The sequence below is a fragment of the Filicampus tigris genome, chromosome 15 (assembly GCF_054856515.1).
Source record: "Filicampus tigris isolate MCC_2025a chromosome 15, RoL_Ftig_1.0, whole genome shotgun sequence".
Taxonomy (NCBI): Eukaryota; Metazoa; Chordata; class Actinopteri; order Syngnathiformes; family Syngnathidae; genus Filicampus; species Filicampus tigris.
The window spans coordinates 15777081-15796856 of record NC_141231.1 but is presented as its reverse complement, the minus strand read 5'-3'; the positions used below and the strand labels follow the sequence as shown (position 1 = coordinate 15796856).

General features: G+C 42.7%; 1 protein-coding gene across 3 annotated transcripts in view; it reads right to left on the bottom strand.

The window, feature by feature from the left end:
* Window positions 1–7411: 7411 nt before the first annotated feature.
* Window positions 7412–19776, bottom strand: part of LOC147135730 (matrix metalloproteinase-17-like) — a 71325-nt gene continuing 58960 nt past the window's right edge. For all 3 annotated transcript variants that reach the window (XM_086054193.1, XM_086054194.1, XM_086054195.1), the window contains 6 exons: window positions 18607–18783; window positions 18048–18150; window positions 16306–16388; window positions 14596–14748; window positions 13724–13981; window positions 7412–10131 (listed from right to left, as the gene is read on the bottom strand). In XM_086054193.1, coding sequence (XP_085910319.1) covers window positions 9803–10131; window positions 13724–13981; window positions 14596–14748; window positions 16306–16388; window positions 18048–18150; window positions 18607–18783 — 1103 coding nt within the window. In that variant the 3' untranslated portion in view covers window positions 7412–9802. The remainder of the gene's footprint in view (window positions 10132–13723; window positions 13982–14595; window positions 14749–16305; window positions 16389–18047; window positions 18151–18606; window positions 18784–19776) is intronic.

Below are 19776 nucleotides of genomic sequence, written 5' to 3'. Positions count from 1 at the left end.
TGAAAAAAAAAGACAATTCACTGAAATGCACCTGCATATTTCATAATTTTTGTGTTGCAGCTGTATATTTAATACGTTTTTATATCATTCGGTTGTTTGTGCTTTTGTGACATTGCCTATAAAGGCAGTATATTGCAATATAAAAAAAAAAAACATGTACAAGACTATTGTAGTTTTCCAAGTTTGTGGTCTATTTATGTGGCATTAAAAACACCATTTTATACAACTTAAAGGGGAAGTCAACCCAAACATATTTTTATTAAGAATATGTTCTATGCAGGCCCACTAGTTGAAACATAGCATTCTGATTAATATTTTGTTTGTGGAATATGAGTTAAGCAACAAAATCCACCCGTTTTTAGCCATTTCTGGGGGCGGCCATTTTGTCACTTCTGTCGATTGAAAATGACATCAATCACACACCCTCAGGGCTAAGATAACGACCAATCGTAGCTCAGCTTCAGAAAACAGGTGAGCTGTGATTGGTCGTTATCCGAGCCTGGTTCTGTGATGTCGTCACAGTGACAAAATGGCCGCCCCCTGAGATGGCTAAAAACAGGCGGATTTTGCTGCTTAGCTCATATTTCATATTAATCATATTGCCTTGTTTCAAGTAGTGGGCCTGCATAGAATATATTCTTGAAAAAAATATGTTTGGGTTGACTTCACTTTAATTAACTTTTTTTCACATCAACTCATCACCCTAAATGGACCTTCCCTTGAAAAAAAGTTGCAATATATCCGTCCATCCATTTTAATAGTGCTTTTACTCACAAGGGTGGCGGGCGAGCTGGAGCCTATCCCAGCAGACATTTGGGCAAGAAGTTGGGTACTCCCTGGACTGATCGCTAGAGTTGTAATACAAAAGAAAAAAAGCAATTCTCTGCCAGAGGAGGGCGACGAAGGGCAGCGCTCTAAAAACCTTTGTAAAGCAGGAAAAAAAAAAGTAATCACCCTGAGTCGTTGTGACATGCTACCATTCATCATGTTTCCTCAGCAACTAATGGAAGATGTGACAACATTCTCTCAGGAAGTACTTGGATATAAGAACACGGCGTCAAGCTAGCGAGCGGAATGTCTTTTGGGATGTCGAGTTGTTCCGGAAACAGCACGCAGGGCGCTGGAGGACAACTCCTACCAGCTAACCTAACGTGACATCAACAAGCTACGTTACCTCGCCTGACGGGACGTCGGATAGCAGCCAGTCAACATCAGCCAGCGACGCTTTGGAAATTTCTGACATTCCCAGTGCGCCACACTATTAGACTGGTGCTGTGATGCATACAGAAACGCTGTATTGTGTTTCACTGTGTCAGGAGGTTGGTGTGCTTTGCTCAAAGTGCACCGTCTCTTCTTATCGCAGACATTGACTCTGCAGGGGGTTTCAGCCGCTTTAAATATTTTAGTCGTTTTGTGCTTCTCTCACAATGATTGATTGTGTTTGGTGCTCCAATCCAACTATCTGCTTGTGGCAGGTGGTGCAAAGGGCCTCAGGTGTTCACAGCCAGAGATGCTATCATCGTTATGCCACTGGCATTTTGAGGTGGAAGCAGTATACTACTTAGCGGGAAAACTACACTAGGTGCTCTCATTGTCTGATATGTTCTTTTTTTTTTTCTTCTAAATATCTCTAATCCAGCCTAAAACTCCTATATAGAAAATTAGCTGAAAAAAAAAAAAAGTTCGGAGAGCGACGAGAACAGTTTTTACCAATTTTGAAGGTTTTTTTCTTTATACTTGGTGATGCTGTTTTTAATTTTTTCAACAATATGTTCCCAGCAGGCCCACTAGTTGAGACACGGCATTCTGATTTATGGTGCGTTTTTTGCAATATGAGTTAAGCAGCAAAATCCACCCGTTTTTAGCCATCTCAGGGGGCGGCCATTTTGTCATTTCTGTCAACTGAAAATGACATCACAATTACCCAGGGATCAGGGAATGACCAATCACAGCTCTCCTGTTTTCTAAAGCTGAGCCGTGATTGGTCGATACCTGAGCCCTGGGTATTTGTGATGTCATTTTCAGTCGACAGAAGTGACAAAATGGCCGCCCGCGCAGATGGCTAAAAACGAGTGGATTAACGCTTATTCCACAAACGCAATATTTATCAAAATGCCTTGTTTCAACTAGTCGGCTTGCTTAGAACATATTCTTGAAAAAAATATGCTTGGGTTGATTTCATATTTAAGAACAAATGGCATTTATTTATTTTTTTGCATGAATAGCATTACGGTTTTACTAAGCTAGAAACACCGTTACCTTTATCTTCCAATAAATCACATCCAAACAAAAAACTCCAAAACATTGCCCTACAATACTGCAGTTCACAGTCAGTATTTATCCAGTAAAATGACAAAAGCATAAAAACTTGAATTAAAATGCATCATACTCACCAGAGATGCTAATGCAGACCTCCTTCCGTTGCTCTTGCCTGTCTGTGTGAGCTCGCTGTGGCCCTCATACATGCTTGCCTTGAAAGCGTGCCAAAAAAAATCATTTTCTAGTTGGATTAAAACAGCTATCAACGGTATTGGTTGACATTACAATGAAAAGTGAGCCTTGGAATGAATTTTTAATCATATCCAACATCATAAATCCCCTTTAAATCAAACTTTGGCACATATATGTAGCTCCACCAATCAGAGGGGTAAACAAACATAACTATACTCAAGCAATCAGAGGATAGAAAAGTGCAGACATCACCCTGAGCCTTTGCGAAGGCGCAGAATGACTGAACTAAGATCTGATTGGTTAAAAAAAAACAAAAAAACATTTCACCGGTGTGTGTGTGTGTGTCTGTGTGTGTTAAATGCCAGCACTTGGGATTCTGAAGACCTTTGGCAGATTGCGTATACATGGAAACACATAGAAGCTGAAATTTGATTGAACACAAAAAAATAAAATAAGATAATTGACATACTGTATTCTGTGCATGTCTGGAAACCGGGCAGCCAAGACACACACTATGAAATGAATATAATTAATCTAAGTTGTAAATGTAGGTCAGTGCTTCTGTGTTTGGGCCGGCAGAAAAGGCCTCGGAGGCCCTGACTGCACGCCACTACACTACGCGCTACATTATCCTCATTTCCAACCACTTTGAGAGCCATTGCATCATCCCTTCCATGTATTTATATTACTAGCTACATTTTGAAAGAAGTTGACCTTGGGGTGCGGTTCATCCTCTCTTCACATCGCAAACACCCCTTTGCTCTATCATCCTTCTTGATGAGTTTGGTCCCCGGGCTGAATGAAGGTAGCCAGCCAGCGTTTCCCCTCGCAGACAGATAGTGCGAGTGCCTCCCTGCCACCGTGAAGGTCACCGCTTCTCCCAAAACCGTCTCGGTGCCGAAATGAACTTTCGGAACTTGATCAGCATAATAGTTTCGTCTGCCTTCTCGCATTGCCGTGCTCGAGCGTAGCGTCCTCGCCAATAAGGTCAATGCCAGATAATTAAAGTGAGAAGTCGCGGAAGGAAACTCGATAGTCCGTTTACAGTCGAGAAGGAGCCCTACGAGGGCTCCTAAAAGGATAACGCTGGGAATACAGGGTGTTAAGTACTGTGTGCCGCGCTTGACAAAATGGATACCTGGCCATTGCAGTCAAACTAAAGTCGACGTATCGCGCGACGATTTGCCAATTCAATTGCCGCTCCGTATGAAATATAAAATATACATTAGGACAAAAGGAATCAGCACCATCTGGCGCGAGCCACCAATACAGCTACTCCATCGGCCTTGTCATGCAAATCGAATAATGTTTCATTTGATTCTCGACACTCACGCTGTGTAGCGAGTCGAGGTTTCAAGAAAGCGGGGGGTCAAACACGTCTGGACCGACAGGAAATGAAAGGGTGCGCCTTTCCTTCCTGCACTGATTGTGCGGGCCGCAATTGGATTGAATTTCTTCGAATGTCGCCGCTGAGGTTTGCCAGACCGCAGCATGAGCAAGTCTGACGTGCGTCAAATGATCGGTTGTCTCGGGAGCCCCTGTCATGCCGCGCAGCTCCTTGGGGGTGGACAACACTTTGCGCCACCACTCAACTTTTCTACAGGCTACCGCATTTGGAATCAGCTTGTGAAAATGCACGAGTGGGGAAAGGGCCATTAATCACACGTTGACTTCAGAATGACACGAATAAATCTTTAAATAAAAAATATTTGCGGGCAACACTATGCCCTCCTTAGTGTTACAATGCTGTGCAAAAGTCCCAAGTGGGGGTACACACATAACGGTAACTCATTCTATCCCAATGATGTATTAAATGTCATTTCACAATGGGTCTGAAAAAGTCTGGTACTGGCCCAATTTGAGCAGTTTTACTCCATTTTTTTATCAAAGTCAGCAACGGACCTTTTGATAGTCTCAAACAGATTATCCTGATTAGGGCCTGATTGATAGGGATTTTTTTTTTTTTTGACAGATGCCGATTCTGATATTTTGCAGAATAAAGTTGTGATACAAGTCGATAATTTCTTAAAGTGGAAGTCAACCCAAACATATGTTTTTTACAGAATATGTTCTATGCAGGCCGTTTATGGAGTATAAATTAAGTAGCAAAATGCACCCACCTTTAGCTAGTTCAGGGGGCGGCCATTTTGTCACTTCTGTCGACTGAAGCTGACATCGAACTCGCTCAGAGCTCGGATAACGACCAATCACGACTCACCTGTTTTCTGAAGCTGAGCCATGATTGGTTGTTATCTGAGCCCTGAGCAACTTCGATGCCACCTTCAGTCGAAAGAAGCGACAAAATGGCCGCCCCCTGAGCTAGCTAAAAACGGTTGGATTTTTCATATTCCACAAACGCAATATTAATCAGAATGCTGTGTTTAGACGAGTGGGCTTGCATAAAACATATTCTGGAAAAAACATATGTTTGGGTTGACGTCCGTTTTAATGCTTATAACAACAAATATATGAATTAGAGCCAGAGCATACACTGTTTTATAATACTGAGTTCTTTTGGAATTGTTTTGTACAACAGAGATGAAATTTCAAGTACAAAAACAACCAAAAAGTGTTAACTCGTGAATTTGTCTCAAGACCATAGTTCTGCTACTACGATAACTTATACTCTTCTCTTGTATTTGCAGAGTTTGATAGCCCTGTGGCATCATGCTGCCTCCTACAGGTCAACTTGGGTACAACGACATCAGGTTTGGGGAGAATGACGCCACGATTGTTGATAAGGATATCGGTATGTTGCGTTGGTCATATCGACAGTTGTTGTCAGACGTCTGGTATGATTCCAAATGTAGGACAGGGATGCCAAACGGTTTAAATTGGTTGAAAACTGCTCAGGTTGTCTTCTGGGGGGGAACAGATGTAGGCTAAAATCAATTGGGATGCTTTTATGACAGAAAACAATAACCCCTCAAGGTACAATGCTGAGTTAGACCCCAGATAGAGAAAACAGCCTTCAATGTTCTTGCCTTCATAAAATGCAATCCACAGTAATCAAGAGAGGCTAAAAAAAACCCAAACCCAAACAAACAAAAAAGAAACACACACACGTTAAAGGAACATATTGTAGCCATTTGACTTCGGAGTGCACATAAGGCTAACCACTTAAAATGCAGGGACACTAATGAAATGATTTGTCTGGTAATTCTGTTCCTATCAGTGAAGACATATATAGTTTTAATTCTTGCAATTATTTTCAATTAAATTTGCTGCCAAAATCACAGAAATCCAATGCTGGAAGTGACCTGGAAGTATCCTGCTGAGTCTCATCCCAGCTGCTGCAACCTCTGAGTCAGGCTTCTTAATTAACACTAGTCAAGTGTGTCAAGAGGGGGGCCTGAAATTCTTCTTATCTTATACAGTAGTGGTGTCACACTTTGGTTTGGGAAGGAGTGACCGAAGGGAGAATGTTGAGGGGAGTCATATAATGAAATGTCCAAATCTTATAGAAAAAAAGCTTCATTTATTATATTTATGACAGGCAGTAGTTGGCTATGTCCTATTTTTCAACACTGCCTCAAATGTTTAAAACGGAAGTCAAGTCTAAAGATGTCTTCCCAATAATATGTTCTATACGCTCCCACTAGTCTAAACATAGAATTCCGATTATGAATGCGTTTGTGGAATTCAGCGAAAAAAAAAAAAATCCACCTGTTTTTATTCATCTGAGGAGGCGGCCATTTTGCCTTGTACTGCCATTTGCTGTCGACAGAAAATGACATCACAGTGCCTCAAGTCTCAAGCAACGAACAGATCACGGATCACCTGTTATCTAGGTTTGGCGCATGTGATGTTTGCAAGCTGAGACCTTTGGCACTGTGATGTTATTTTCAGTCCACAGCAAGTGGCAGTACAAGGCAAGATGGCCGCCACCTGAGATGGATAAAAACAGGTGGATTTTTCTACTTGATTTATATTGCGCAAATGTAATCATTAGACCATGTTTGGACTAGCGGACCCGCATAGAACATATAATTGTAAAGAAAGTGTTTGACTAGACTTCCCTTTCAAATACTGTACAGGTAATGTTTTACATTTACATTAACGGCTGTTAATAGCAAACTGTGTGTTGTGAGTTATTTTAAAGTCAATCCTACAAAAAAATCTTTCCAATAATATGTTCTATGCAGCCCCACTAGTCTAAACACGACATTCTGATTCATATTGCGTTTGTGGGATATGAGTTGAGCAGCAAAATGCACCCGTTTTTAGCCATCTCAGGGGGCGGCCATTTTGTCACTTGCTGTCAACTGAAAATGACATCACAGTTGCTCAGGGCTCAGGTAACAACCAATCATGGCTCAGATTCAGAAAACAGTTTTGGTGTCATTATCATTTTCCTTGTGAAAGTGTATATGTGTAATGAACCGTTTGGTATAATAAGTTATCCAATATTTCTAGCTAAAAAGAAATGACCTATTTTGTGCTCAGGTCAACGCAATCACAGTATTACTTTGAAGTGTTGAAATTAGTTGATGAACCACATTTAGACAAAAGTAGTCCTTTGATGTCATATTACGGCATCTAGGAACAATTACAGTACAGTAGAAATCTTTTCGGGGGTGGGGGGGTGTTGTCAGTTCCTCTCGTATTTTAAATTTTCGCGTTAGGACTCGGGTTCACTGTACACATAAAGCAAAGAACAAAGGGAAAAAAATGGACTGTGAGGTAAAGGTGAGATTAGCGATCTTGACCCCCTTGCCCTATTTTCTACCAGATTCTGGACTTGTGTCCTACTTTCCTAAAATTCCTTACCATTGGATGTCACTTTTCAAGTTGCTAAATCATGTTGTACCGAAAGCCCGATTGTCAGATGACTAAAAGATTGTGTTAAGAGTGATCTTTGTTTCTGGTTGACAATCGGAAATGTAAAACTCATGGTTTATGGCTCAACTAGTTGGCATTTTAAAATACTGCTCAAAAACAATAAGTCACAACAATAATCCTCCAACCAGTGTGAGATTTATTTTCTTACAAAAATATCTTACATTATAAAACACACTTTGAAATATACACTCCACTTGGAACAATTGAAATATACTTGTTTCTTGCTTTCAAATTGCAGCTCGTTGTTTGACCGAGGGAGGGGAGGGGGAAAAAAAAAAAAAAAATCCAGTTGCAAGCTCGCCGTCTTAAAAAGAGTTCAGCTGCGAAGGGAAGAAAGCTTTGCAAACTGGAAGTTTCTTCTGCTTGTTTGTGTCTGCGAAAATGATGCGTGAACAAAAGTTGCGCGCGCTAACAAGCGAGAGGAACGATGACAACGAAGCTCTCACGCTGTATCCGTCGGAATGACGAAACAAGTCGCTCGTTCGTCTCCGGCGTGAGATGCGATATGAGTCTGCCCGGCGACACCCGTAAAGCTAAAAATCTCACCAGTACATGCCAGGGATGCATTCGCCTGTCAGATACATGTCAGGGTGTCAGTCAGCTCCCAAACGTCGGCAAAAATATTCTTGAATTCCACCGTGTGCCCGGGTTAATGCTTTATGGAAGCTTCTCCTGTCACATGGGATAAAACTAAATGTCTTCTGCCAAAACATAATCAGCCGTCATCACCAGAGAGCTCTTCTACACTCTTTTTAAAAAAATAATAAAATGACATTTTACTGATGCACTTTCATCATCGTTACCTTGTTTGTTTTTAGGTCAGAATGTCATATTTGTCATATTGGAACTTTTCATATTCTTATCTAGGCACATAGAGGCTCTTTCATGTACTTATAGGGCAATTTTAGAGGCTATAATGTCCTCATATGGGCAGCTGAGAACTTTCAATGTCCTTATATGGCAGGAAGGCTTTTTAATGTTCTTGTATGAGCAAAAAAAAAGGGCCTTTGCTGTCCATACATGGGAGACTGAGGGCTGTCCATGTCCTTTTATGGCAAGGGTGTGTCTTTAATGTCCTCATATGGGTAATTGAGGGCCTAATGTGGACATAAGGGAGGGCCAACGATAATCTTGCATGGGAGTTGAGGTGTTTTCATATGCCTATATGGCAAGTGGAGTGCTTGTCTGCTTTGAAAAAAACCTCCAAAAAAACAATACCATAAAAAATGTGAATTATGCCCATTATTTATTTATTCTTAACCATAGACCTTAACTACTATACATAAAATTATTCTTGCCTTGTGTTCCAAAATGTTGCATTAGTATTATTACAATCAACATTTAATTTGAATAGATCATCGTAGTAATATTTTGGAGGTGCAATGATTAATCGATTTACCCACAATTGATTATCAAATCGATTTAATGATTTTTTTGGGGATCATCAATTAATCGTTTAGATACTTTTTTTTTTTTTAGTTAATACATCAGTTTTCATTTTTTCAACAGTAAATTCTTTCCGATTTCTGTAGTCCTCTATGACAGCAGACTAATTCTTTGTGTGGAATCACAATAAAACTTTGGGAAACAATGATCCACATTATGGCTTATTGTCTGACATGCTACGGATCAAATCAGTAACTGAATCATAATTATTTTGTTTTGTGCAATTTTTACAGTCAATTTGAGATAATGTCCTCTTTTTGAAATAAAGGGATGGAAATTAAAGTATGTTTTTTTATGTGATTCACTGATTAATCGACAAAATAATCGATAAATTAATCGTTTACTGAAATAATTGTTAGTTGCAGCCCTATAACATTATATTTTATAATAAATAGAAATCTCTCATAGTTAGGCACAGGTGGTCCCTTTTGAACATTTCATTTATACATGGATGTCTTATGTTCCTAATATTTCATCTACTATTAAAATATTAGGAACACTAAATGTAATAAAATTGAATTTGTGGAGGCTGTGCAGATTTGGTTGTACCTAGAGGAGGATAAACACTTTTATTAGAGATCTTAAGTGAAACTGGTGGGGCACTCAAAAGTCCAAGATAATTTCCTGCCTTCAGCCCTATAGCCTTTCATTAATTGGATTTCGCAATCGCACGTCTTTTAAAAAAGGTCAAACTGCCAGTTGGTGTGTCTACATTCTAAATGCTTCCTTGCTATGAGGTTTATTTTCTTTTTTTTTTTTTTCTTTCTTTTTTCTTCATGTAACTAACGTCTTTACTTAGCTGCTCAAAGACTTTTTATCGTCTCATTCTTAAAGCATTAACTACCTTTGCCATTAAGAATGGATTGAAGTCCACCTGTATGATAACTGTACAGTATGCACAATATATACTGCAAGGCTTTTAGAGAAACATCAAATGGCTTGAGAAATAAATAAGAGAGAAACAAGAGCAAAACGTACAGCAATTAGTATAAAGAGAGCGCTCCGTGTCAAATGTAAGCTGGATGTCTACCAGTGAGTCTTAAGTACTTCCTGTGTTTTGGCATCATAGCGGCGGAGGGCGGAGGGCCAGCGAGAGCGTCCAGAGGGGCGGCAGCAGCCACAAGGGGGACGGGGAGGGCCGGGCCCCTAGAGGCGAGGCGCCGTCCGAGGTGCAGGAGCACACCTCGTAGCCGTTCTCGGCGTGGTCCGGCCGAGGGTGCGCCTCGTTGACCCGGCTCTCGGTGCTCTTGGCATCCGCGCCCGGCGAGTCCGACTGCATGTCGGTGCACAGCAGCCAGTCCTTGGCGATGAGGCGGGGGTAGTCCGCCTCCGCCTCCATGTCGCTGTTCGGCACGCGCCAGTACTCCTTCCCCTTGAAGAAGTAAGACGAACCTGCGCGGGGATTTAAAAAAAAAAAAAAAAAAAGCCAGATTCAGTGGAATTCCTGGAAAACCGCCTTCGGGCGTACGATACACAAAGGTGCACGGTCAAAAATGCGCGGCCTCCAAAATACTCGGCTCTCCAAGTATCCACCAGAATAACCACCAGTGGAATGCTGTATCGCAGAAGAACTGTTCATCAAAAACGAGACAGGTTCTAGGAAAGTGTGCTAGCGTGATGCTAACACACAATGCAAAAGACAACAAAGGGGCCAAGAAACAGCATCAATGTTGCATCATTAAAACCCTTTCGTGCAGCAACATACGTAGACAGATTCTAAAAGTACTCACATACATCTATTCTTATATTCATACATACATATATTCTTTATCCTCAGCTATTACCGCAGCTTAGTGAGCAGTTGTGAGAGTTTTGCTTCGTGTGCATCCGTATCGCACTGCCCTCTGGTGGCCGAGGACCCCACACCAGAAGGCTGACAATAGACGAATGGCTTTTCCATTTTCCAAGTGTTTAGAGTCGGCGAAATAACTCAACGTATTACACTGTCCTGTAATGAATGCGCACGTTGTCATGACGATGCTCTCTTTACCTCCACATTAGGTGCCCCTCGCCGCCTTATTTATTGCTTTACCTCGTGCCCTATGTATCAAACTGAAGGCAGATTAGCGCCTTCATTGGCCTCGAGTTCCCTTTGCCAAAACTGGCTGAGTATAAACGAACGTGCGCTTACGTTGACACACTCCAAGTCAAGTCAGCGATTCCCAACCAGAGTGGCGTTAAAGATCATCACGAGTGCTGTTGGAAGCGATCCCGTTTAACTTAATTAGTCTGAAAATTATATATTTACTATCACTTATCTGTGTTCATCTATCTATGGCAGCGGCACGTAATGACAGGAAGAATCATTCAATTCTGCCACTTGCTCGCCGAAAGCCCATCATTAACATTTGTAGACACTGTTTGTTCCATTTGGGGGTGTGCGTGAGATTTTTTTTGGGGGGGAAATGTAAAATTTGTGCTTTGACTCAATAAAAGGTTGAGAAACACTGCTCTAAGTGCTTTCATTCATGATAGAATTACAGGAAATACAGGCGTGTCAGAGGTCGGATTGCGTTTCCAGGGGTCAACTATTTTGTTTTTTAATAACATGCCTTGGAAGGCTGAGCACAAGCTATTCCGTTATTTGGATCAGTGATCAAACTTTTTTGGAGTCAAGGCTAATTTCTTTTCATTGAAAAAAAAATCCCGCGGCACACCATCAGATGAAATTGTGGAAAAAAAAATCAAAAAAAAAATCTTATTTTCACAATATAAGTGTTATATTGTTCATATAAGCATTTTTTAAAAACTGAAGAATGACGTTACATTATAACATCTTGAATGGGAATTAAATACTCGAAACACGCGTCACTGATTTTCGATTGTCTCGAAACAAAGACAATTAGCTACCTGCTGGTATGAACGAGTACTACAATGTCGTAAAGATAGGAGTACGCTGCCAGGCGCTAGGCCGCACAGGCACACAAATGAGATCATTTCCCACGGCACACCCGCCAATATCAATAAAAGCACACAGTTTCTAGATCGCCATGCATTTTTCTCATTGTAAACAACGGAAAGTGATTTCCTTTGTCTCAGGGTCAAACGAATCACGACGAAACATCTATTCACCGGCAACCCGACCCACGACAAACTGTCGACACACGTCCCCCCCCACCCCCACCTACACTGCAGGTGTCTAATCCCATTTAATTTTCTTCTGGCCCACTCCCCTTTTCAAAAACATCATCAAACCGGAGCTGGCAAACATTTCGACACGACGTGCTCCGACGCACACCCGGGCGGAACTTCAGATGCGGTACACTTCTCTGAAGCGCCGTTCCAAAGTAAGCCGAAGCGCCCGAGAGCAGCTCCTGCTAATTAGTTGTTTTTCGTGCCAGTTCTGGGGAGCCACAAGTGCCCTATCAAAGGTTAATCTTGTCAGACGAACGCAGGCCAATCAATCGCATTAACAGAATGCAAAAGGTTGTCGGCTGGCTAAATGCTACTACTTACTTCAATACGTCTGCAAACTTTGTGGCTTTGTATTCACGACTGATGCTACAAGAAGCAGATGGACAAAGTAATTGAAGCGCGATCAATAGGAACCCGAATCATTCAGGATTCGGAATCAAACTCAATAAGATCGCAGGGCGATCCAACTTCCGTGACTTTCTTCATAATGTGGCTCGGTAGTAGGTTCGTATGGATGGGCTGAAATATGTGCCCCCAGGAACTGAATTTGAATCGTTTATATATTTGAATTTGAAACTTGAATAATTGCATTAAGGAGGGAGATCAACCGCAAAAAACGTTATTTGCCTTCACTAGTCTGAACATTTTTGATTTATATTGCATTTGTGGAGTAGGAGTTAAGCAGAGAAATCCACCCCGTTTTTAGCCATCTCAGGAGGCGGCCATTTTGACACTTTCTATCGACTGAAAATGACATCACAACTGCTCAGGGCTGAGGTAAAGACCAATCAAGGCTCACCTGTTTTCTGAAACTGAGCCGTGATTGGCCGTTAGCTGAGCACTGAGCAACTGTGATGTCATTTTCAGTCGACAGAAAGCAGCAAAATGCACTCGTTTTTTTTAGCCATCTCCGGGGGCGGCCATTTTGTCTTCTGTCGACTGAAAATGACATCACAACTGCTCACAACGACCAATCACGGCAGACCTTTTTTCTGAATCCGAGCCGTGATTGGCCGTTGTGATGTTGTGATGTCATTTTCAGTCGACAGAAGTGACAAAATGGCCGCCCCCAGAGATGGCTAAAAACGAGTGGATTAACACTTATTCCACAAACGCAATATTTATCAGAAGGCCGTGTTTCAACTCGTGGGCTTGCATAGAACATATTCTCGAGAAAAAAAATGTTTGCGTTGACTTCTTCTTTAACTCATATTCCAAAAAAAACGCAATATTAATCAGAATGGCGTGTTTTGACCAGTGGGGCTGCACAGAACATATACATGTCAAGAAATTTTGGGGGTTGACTTCCTCTTTTTGAAAATTGAATTAGAATGACATATATTGCATTGTTATTGTTTAATATGAATCATTGCATTGAAGAAGTGATTTGAATTTGTGAATTTGAACGTATTTCTTTGGACCTGTAGTCCACTAAACCGGACAAAATGTAAAATCATGTCAATGTTTTTCAGTTTCTCTGAAACTTTGTTTTCACTTACACTTCTTTCAAAGCAAATTCAGTTCTCCTCTTCGGCTAATCAGCATCTTTGTTTTTTTGAGCCCGTGAATTCAATTTGGGGGGAAAACGAGACGATCGCTGCTCGTCATTTGATGGCCATGTCTACTTAAGATAACGTCCCGTCATTCCACGCCTGTCATAAATCAAACGTCTCCGTGGCTCAAGTACCGGCACTCGCTTCCTATCACCACTAACATCCACTTTTTGCTGCATATTTCAAAGTGGGATTACATCGAAGTCAAGTACGATCACGGTGCGTGCAGGCGGCTCCTGGAGACCGCCGTTAAGAGCGACTCATCTGTGACTTGGGAGTCCGTCTTTACGACTCACCGTCAGACCACCTCATGGCGTCGTCCAGGTGCGGGGGCAGCCCCTTCCACAGCGTGCTGTCCTTCGGGTAGCCCAGGTCCATACGTCTCAGGTGGTCGTCGTAGCGCCAGTAGCGGCTGTCCTTGAAGAAGTAGGTCTTCTCGTTGTGGAGCCACACAAAAGCCGCGTCCACGCCCTCCAAAGGCAGGCCAAAGTCGCTGATTGGACGCGGGTAACCCTCCTCCACAATATTGTCTTTAAATACCCAGTACTTAAGACCTAGAGGGGATGGGTAAAGATTTAGTTTATGTCATAACATAAAAGCAAACAAAAGGACAGCACAGCGGATTGTTCGTTTTTTTTGTTTTTTTCCCCATATGTGACCTGCATCTGATTTTTTCATGACAGTCTGAGCGGCTCAATTCCGATTTTTTCAATCGCGACCCGGGGCCGCTTTCATATGCGGTCCTAGATCGGATACGTATGGGATTTTTTTGCAACGCGACCGCAGTCTGAACCGCCGGGTCGCACGTATCCGACATTGACCTCATCCTCAGCCCAAAATGCGCTCGGAGCGGGCGCAGGTAAAGTGCCGGCAGCGGGGGAGATCGAATCGGCAAAGTTGTTTTGAGGAATACTTTTGACTTTAATTTAATCCCGCTTGAAACGTGAAGCGTAAAGTGGGCATTTCTGGCGACAGCAGTAATTCGGACACGGTTCGGATGGATTAATTTTCCATGCACGGTTATGACGGCACGTACATCATCTTTAGTGACGTCTCCGTGAAATGAGATAGAAAAGCCTTGTCCCATCATTTCCTCCCATATTTCTACCTCCTACCGAATCGCTTCTCGATAGAAATACCTGGAGCACACAAAGTTTCAGCGCCGCACCTTTGAAAAAGACTATTTTGTGATCGCCGGGCCTCTCGTAAACGGCGTCCACGCTGTCGACGCTGGGCGGAAGGCCTCTCCAGAATCGATGGATCTGAGCCGGACGTAGAGACACCAGGTTCTTCTCTCGTGTTAGACGCCAGAAATATTTTCCTACGACAGAAAGCGACAAAACCAGTCAGCTTGGAACGTTTCCACAACCTTCTTTTTTAATTAAAGGTAGGTTTCGCAATGTGCTCTATTTTGGGGATGATTCATGAGGAAGTCAACCCAAAAATGTTCTTTACATTAACATGTTCTATGCGCCTCCACTTGTCAAAACGTTTTTGTGGAATTTGAGTTAAAGCGGAAGTCAACGCAAACATATTTTTTTTCAAGAATATGTTCCCAGCAGGCCCACTAGTTGAAACACGGCATTCTTATTCATTTTGCGGTGGTGGAATATAAGTCAAGCAGCAAAATGCACTTGTTTTTAGCCATCTCCGGGGGCGGCCATTTTGTCATTTCTGTCGACTGAAAATGACATCGCAACTGCTCACAACGACCAATCACGGCTGAGCTGTTTTCTGAATCTGAGCTGTGATTGGTCCCTGTGAGCGGTTGTGATCTCATTTTCAGTCGACAGAAGACAAAATGGCCGCCCCCAGAGATGGCTAAAAACGGGTGGATTAACTCTTATTTCACAAACGTAATATTCATCAGAATGCCTTGTTTCAACTCGGGGGCTTGCATGGACCATATTCTTGAAAAAAAATATGTTTGGGTTGACTTCCGCCTTGAGCAGTGAAATCCACCCGATGTTGTCCATGTCAGGGGGCGGCCATTTTGTCACTTGCTGCCAACTGAAAATGACATCACAGTTGCTCAGGGCTCAGGTAACGACCAATCACGGCTCAGCTTCAGAAAACAGGCGAGCCGTGATTGGCCGTTACCCGATCCCTGAGCAACTGTGATGTCATTTTCAGTCGACAGACGTGACAAAATGGCCGCCCCCTGAGATGGCTGAAAACGGGTGGATTTTGCTGCTTAACTCATATCCCACAAACGCAATATTCATCGGAATGCTGTGTTTTGACTAGTCGACGTGCATGGAACATATTTTCGGAATTTTTTTTTTGGTTGACTTCCACTTCAAACAGAGAGCAGGTGATGTGGCCCACGAACACAACAGGAGGCTTTTCATTGAATATAATCACTGCATTGTGATGTTTTGGAAACTACACATGCAGCGCGGGTTACGCTGTGATTCCCACTCCCAATTTGTGCTCGGCATCGGCAACGCTGCATATTAACATTCGGGTACTTCGGTTAAGAAATGCGGTATGACCTTTTATTCAACACGTTTTGGAGACCTATTCAGCAGATGTATTAGTCACACGAGCTAATGAGCAAGAAAAGACACATTGGGCATTAAACGGATAATACGTCTTAAGCGAGGCGGCCTTGTGCCTGTCGGAGCATTTTGTTTAGAGCGGTAAATTCAGTGACGGTGTGTGAGGAGCGTGCTGGGAGCAACACATCACTTGGCTTGCTATTGATCGCTGCATCGCCCACTCTGTGCCCACAACGCTGTCTCTTCCTTTCAATTTCTCTCCTTTCACCTCTTTTTTTTTTTTTTTTTTTTTGTTGTTGTTGCCTTTCTCTCACAATCATCCTTTGGCCCCATCCGTCTGCTTGTCTTGTATACACGCTCCTTTGAGGTTTAAGTACCTTTGAAAAAGAACGCCTCCCCTCGTATTTGGGCAACGGCATCAAAGTGGCCGGCGCATCTGTCTGGGGAATCTCGCACCAGCCTGTGTGAGATGGACAATGAAGGAAGGAAATGTCAAGGGGTGGGGGGAAAAAAGATACAAATAAATAAATAAAAAAGGCAGGGTGAGGTGGGGGGCGAGGGTCACAGAATAAATAGAAGCCACAATTTGATTCCCAAAATGAAATAATTGCAGTCAACTAGCGACAGAGGCAAGCATGCGAGTGGATGTATCGGCCTCGATGAAATAGACGAAACGCGGGGCGACCTGCTCTCACGTCGATATGGCTCGAACCTCAACCCCCAAAAGTGCATTTATCCACCGGGATAATGAGTGATTTCAAGCAGTGACGTGGTTAGCCTGCCAATGACGAAGCCTTTAGACCCACAGGGCTGCCACTGTGAGCGGGTGGCAGTCAGTTCGCCCATTACAAACAAACATGTCCTTTCACAGCTCTGTTGACACAACACTGCTGCCTAGTGGTCAAATATTGAGACCTTGCTCATGAAAGAGGCCAGGTCATGAAAAAAGCGAACTATAGAGAGGGAAGTGGATTTTCGAGTCTGATAGATTGCCAGGGACCCCGCATTCTTTTTATGCTACTAAAAATGGAGTTGTATGGTTGTCATTGACTTGCTCAGACTTACAGTAGTACACATGCAATCGAGGCGAATAGCTTGAACGGGATTGGGCCCGCTTTGGCTCATCATTAAAACGCGACAGCAACTCGAGGCGTTGTTAGCGTGCTGAAAAAAGGGTGCTCCTTATCTTGCCGCACTTGTCGGTTTTCTAAAAACGCACGGGTCCCCAGACACCGGGCCACTTTGGACAAGGCCGCAGCGCGCCGCCCAGATGGGGGGAAAAAAAAAAAAAAAAAAAAAATCAAAACGTATAGTACTTCCGGTTAATTTATTGTCCGGGGATGAAAAATATTTTATTTTGAAAAGTGACCAGTCATCCATCTATGATTGATTCTTAATTGATTCCGGTCACTGTGAGCAGTTGCGATGTCATTTTCAGTCGACGGAAGACAAAATGGCCGCCCCCGGAGATGGCTAAAAGAACGAGTGCATTTTGCTGCTTGAGTTATATTCCACAAACGCAAAATGAATCCGAATGCCGTGTTTCAACTAGTGGGCCTGCTGGGAACATATTCTTGAAAAAAAAAAAAAAAAATACAGTTTGTGTTGACTTCCGCTGTAACACATGTCAAGTTGTCTCTGTTGCGTCACGCTAATATGCGTAAGCTAGCAAATGAGTAAAATAAACAGACGTATTTGGAAAGTTTTTGTAATGGGGGGGGGGAGGCCCAGCGAGAATTCAACGCAAAAGAAAAGAAGGGTACTTTTCACAAACAATACCAGATGACCTATTTGAAATATGGATTTACAGCGACAAGTGATTCCCACGCAGGAAGGAAGGCAGCCAGCTTCACAATATGTGCACAACAATATCTGCAGTCAATGCAGACTTCAAAAGTGATTTGTCAACAAATATAAGCGTCTTGAGAGCGTCATACTTGGCGGGTAAACGCCAAGGCTAAAAAGTCGTTCAAAATTGTTGGGGAAAAAAAACCCAAAAAAAAACCCAACAACTACGTATTTGAAGAAGAAATATTGATAAAAAGATCAAGGTCATTTCTTGGGTTTGACATCCAGTTGACAAGAGTTGCCTTAAAGGCAAGGCGGATCATCTACTTACAAGACGGACGATCTGTTTTCCGGGAGGTCCAGCAGGACTGGTGGTTCTGCTGTCTGGGAGGGGTTGCCGGGTTGGGTGGTGTGGGACACCGAGTCTCTGACACCTGAGAACAACGTAGACCAAGACAAACATATAGTCCGAGAAATTGATTCTCGCATTCACCAACACTGATTGCGCAACGTTTTTTGAATCAAGTTCACGAAGTGAAAAAGTGAAGCTCGCGTTGATATCCAGATACCCAATACTGTCAATTGTACGGCCATGACTATTTTGTAAAAAAAACAAAACAAACTGATTTGTTCTCCCATATTACAGCATAATGCGAGCTGGGATGAAAATTCGTTTATTTCCATTGTCCCCCTTCGCAGTGCCTCACCCCTCTATTTCATTTTCACCTTCATTATCATTATTCTATTCCCCTGCGTTCCGCCTCTATCAACAAAGGGTGTGATAAGGTCAAACGCCCAAAAGACACCCAATTAACTTCATCCATGTTTTCATTAACCAATGGCTTTTCACTATTCGGCTCGGTCCTTTTGTCCATGTAAAATAGTCGTACCGTAGAGCTGCCAGACGCGGACTTTGTCTTCGTAGGGTAAGTCGTACTTCAGAGGGTCTCCGACAGGGCCTTGGTAGTACGGTCTCATGATGGACTCCATGGCCGAGGTGTGGACAAGGCCGATGGCGTGACCGAACTCGTGGACGGCGACCGCGAACAGGTCCATCCCGTGAGAGTCTGAAGAAGACACGGACAAGAGGATTGGTACAATTTCAAGTTCAAACTAAATTTGTGGGGAAAAAATACGATTGACCGCTCGATTGTGTTTTGCTTTTACTTTTTATGTTTATGGAGCCGGTATAAATGACATACCCAAATTAACTCAAGAGCATAATGGCGAATGGTAACCAATTGCTATGCCGCTTGTCCGATCAAAAAGCGCATATAAACAAAATACACTTTTACACTCACGATCCCACTTAGAAGACTTTTAGACTTCTCGAAATTTTGAACCTAACATGCATGTTTTTTCGAATGTGGGAGGGAAGCTGCAAGCACGGGGAGAACTTGCAAATAGGAGGGCCAGAGATTCGAGATTAGAGCACGGGAGTTCTCAACTGAAAGGCGTGATGCCAATATAATAGGGGGTGTAACGATGAATCGAAAATCGATTAAAAATCGATTCGACCCGATTCATCGAATAATCGATTTGAATCGAGACGAATCCAACCCTGGCATCTCAGCACTCACAAGCCCTATACAGCAACACCTAACAAAAGACAACATACCTAGGTCATTAGAATATTAAAATAATGTCTTTGTCTTTACATTTTTTTCATTCCAGATGCACACCACATTTTGAATGTGTGGATCAAATTATGCGCTTGCGCCAAACATCAGCGCGTATTGCGTTTGTGGATGGCTGCAGCACCACACTAGCTTACGGACAAGCACGGTAGTGATTTTTTTAAAAATCGAATCGAATCGAAAATCGGGAACTGAAAATCGAAAACTGAATCGAATCGGGGCTTCGGTGAATCGTTACATCCCTACAATATAACATACAAAAAAACCCCACTTTGTGTTATGGAAAACATCAGTTGCAAATGACTTAAAAGTCTGCCCCACACAAACAGACTTTGGATATTCCACTGTAAGTGTACCGTGTACGGTGAGAAGGAGGTCTTTTGTTTAGCGGGGACCACTTTCTGCTTTTACGCGTGTGACTTT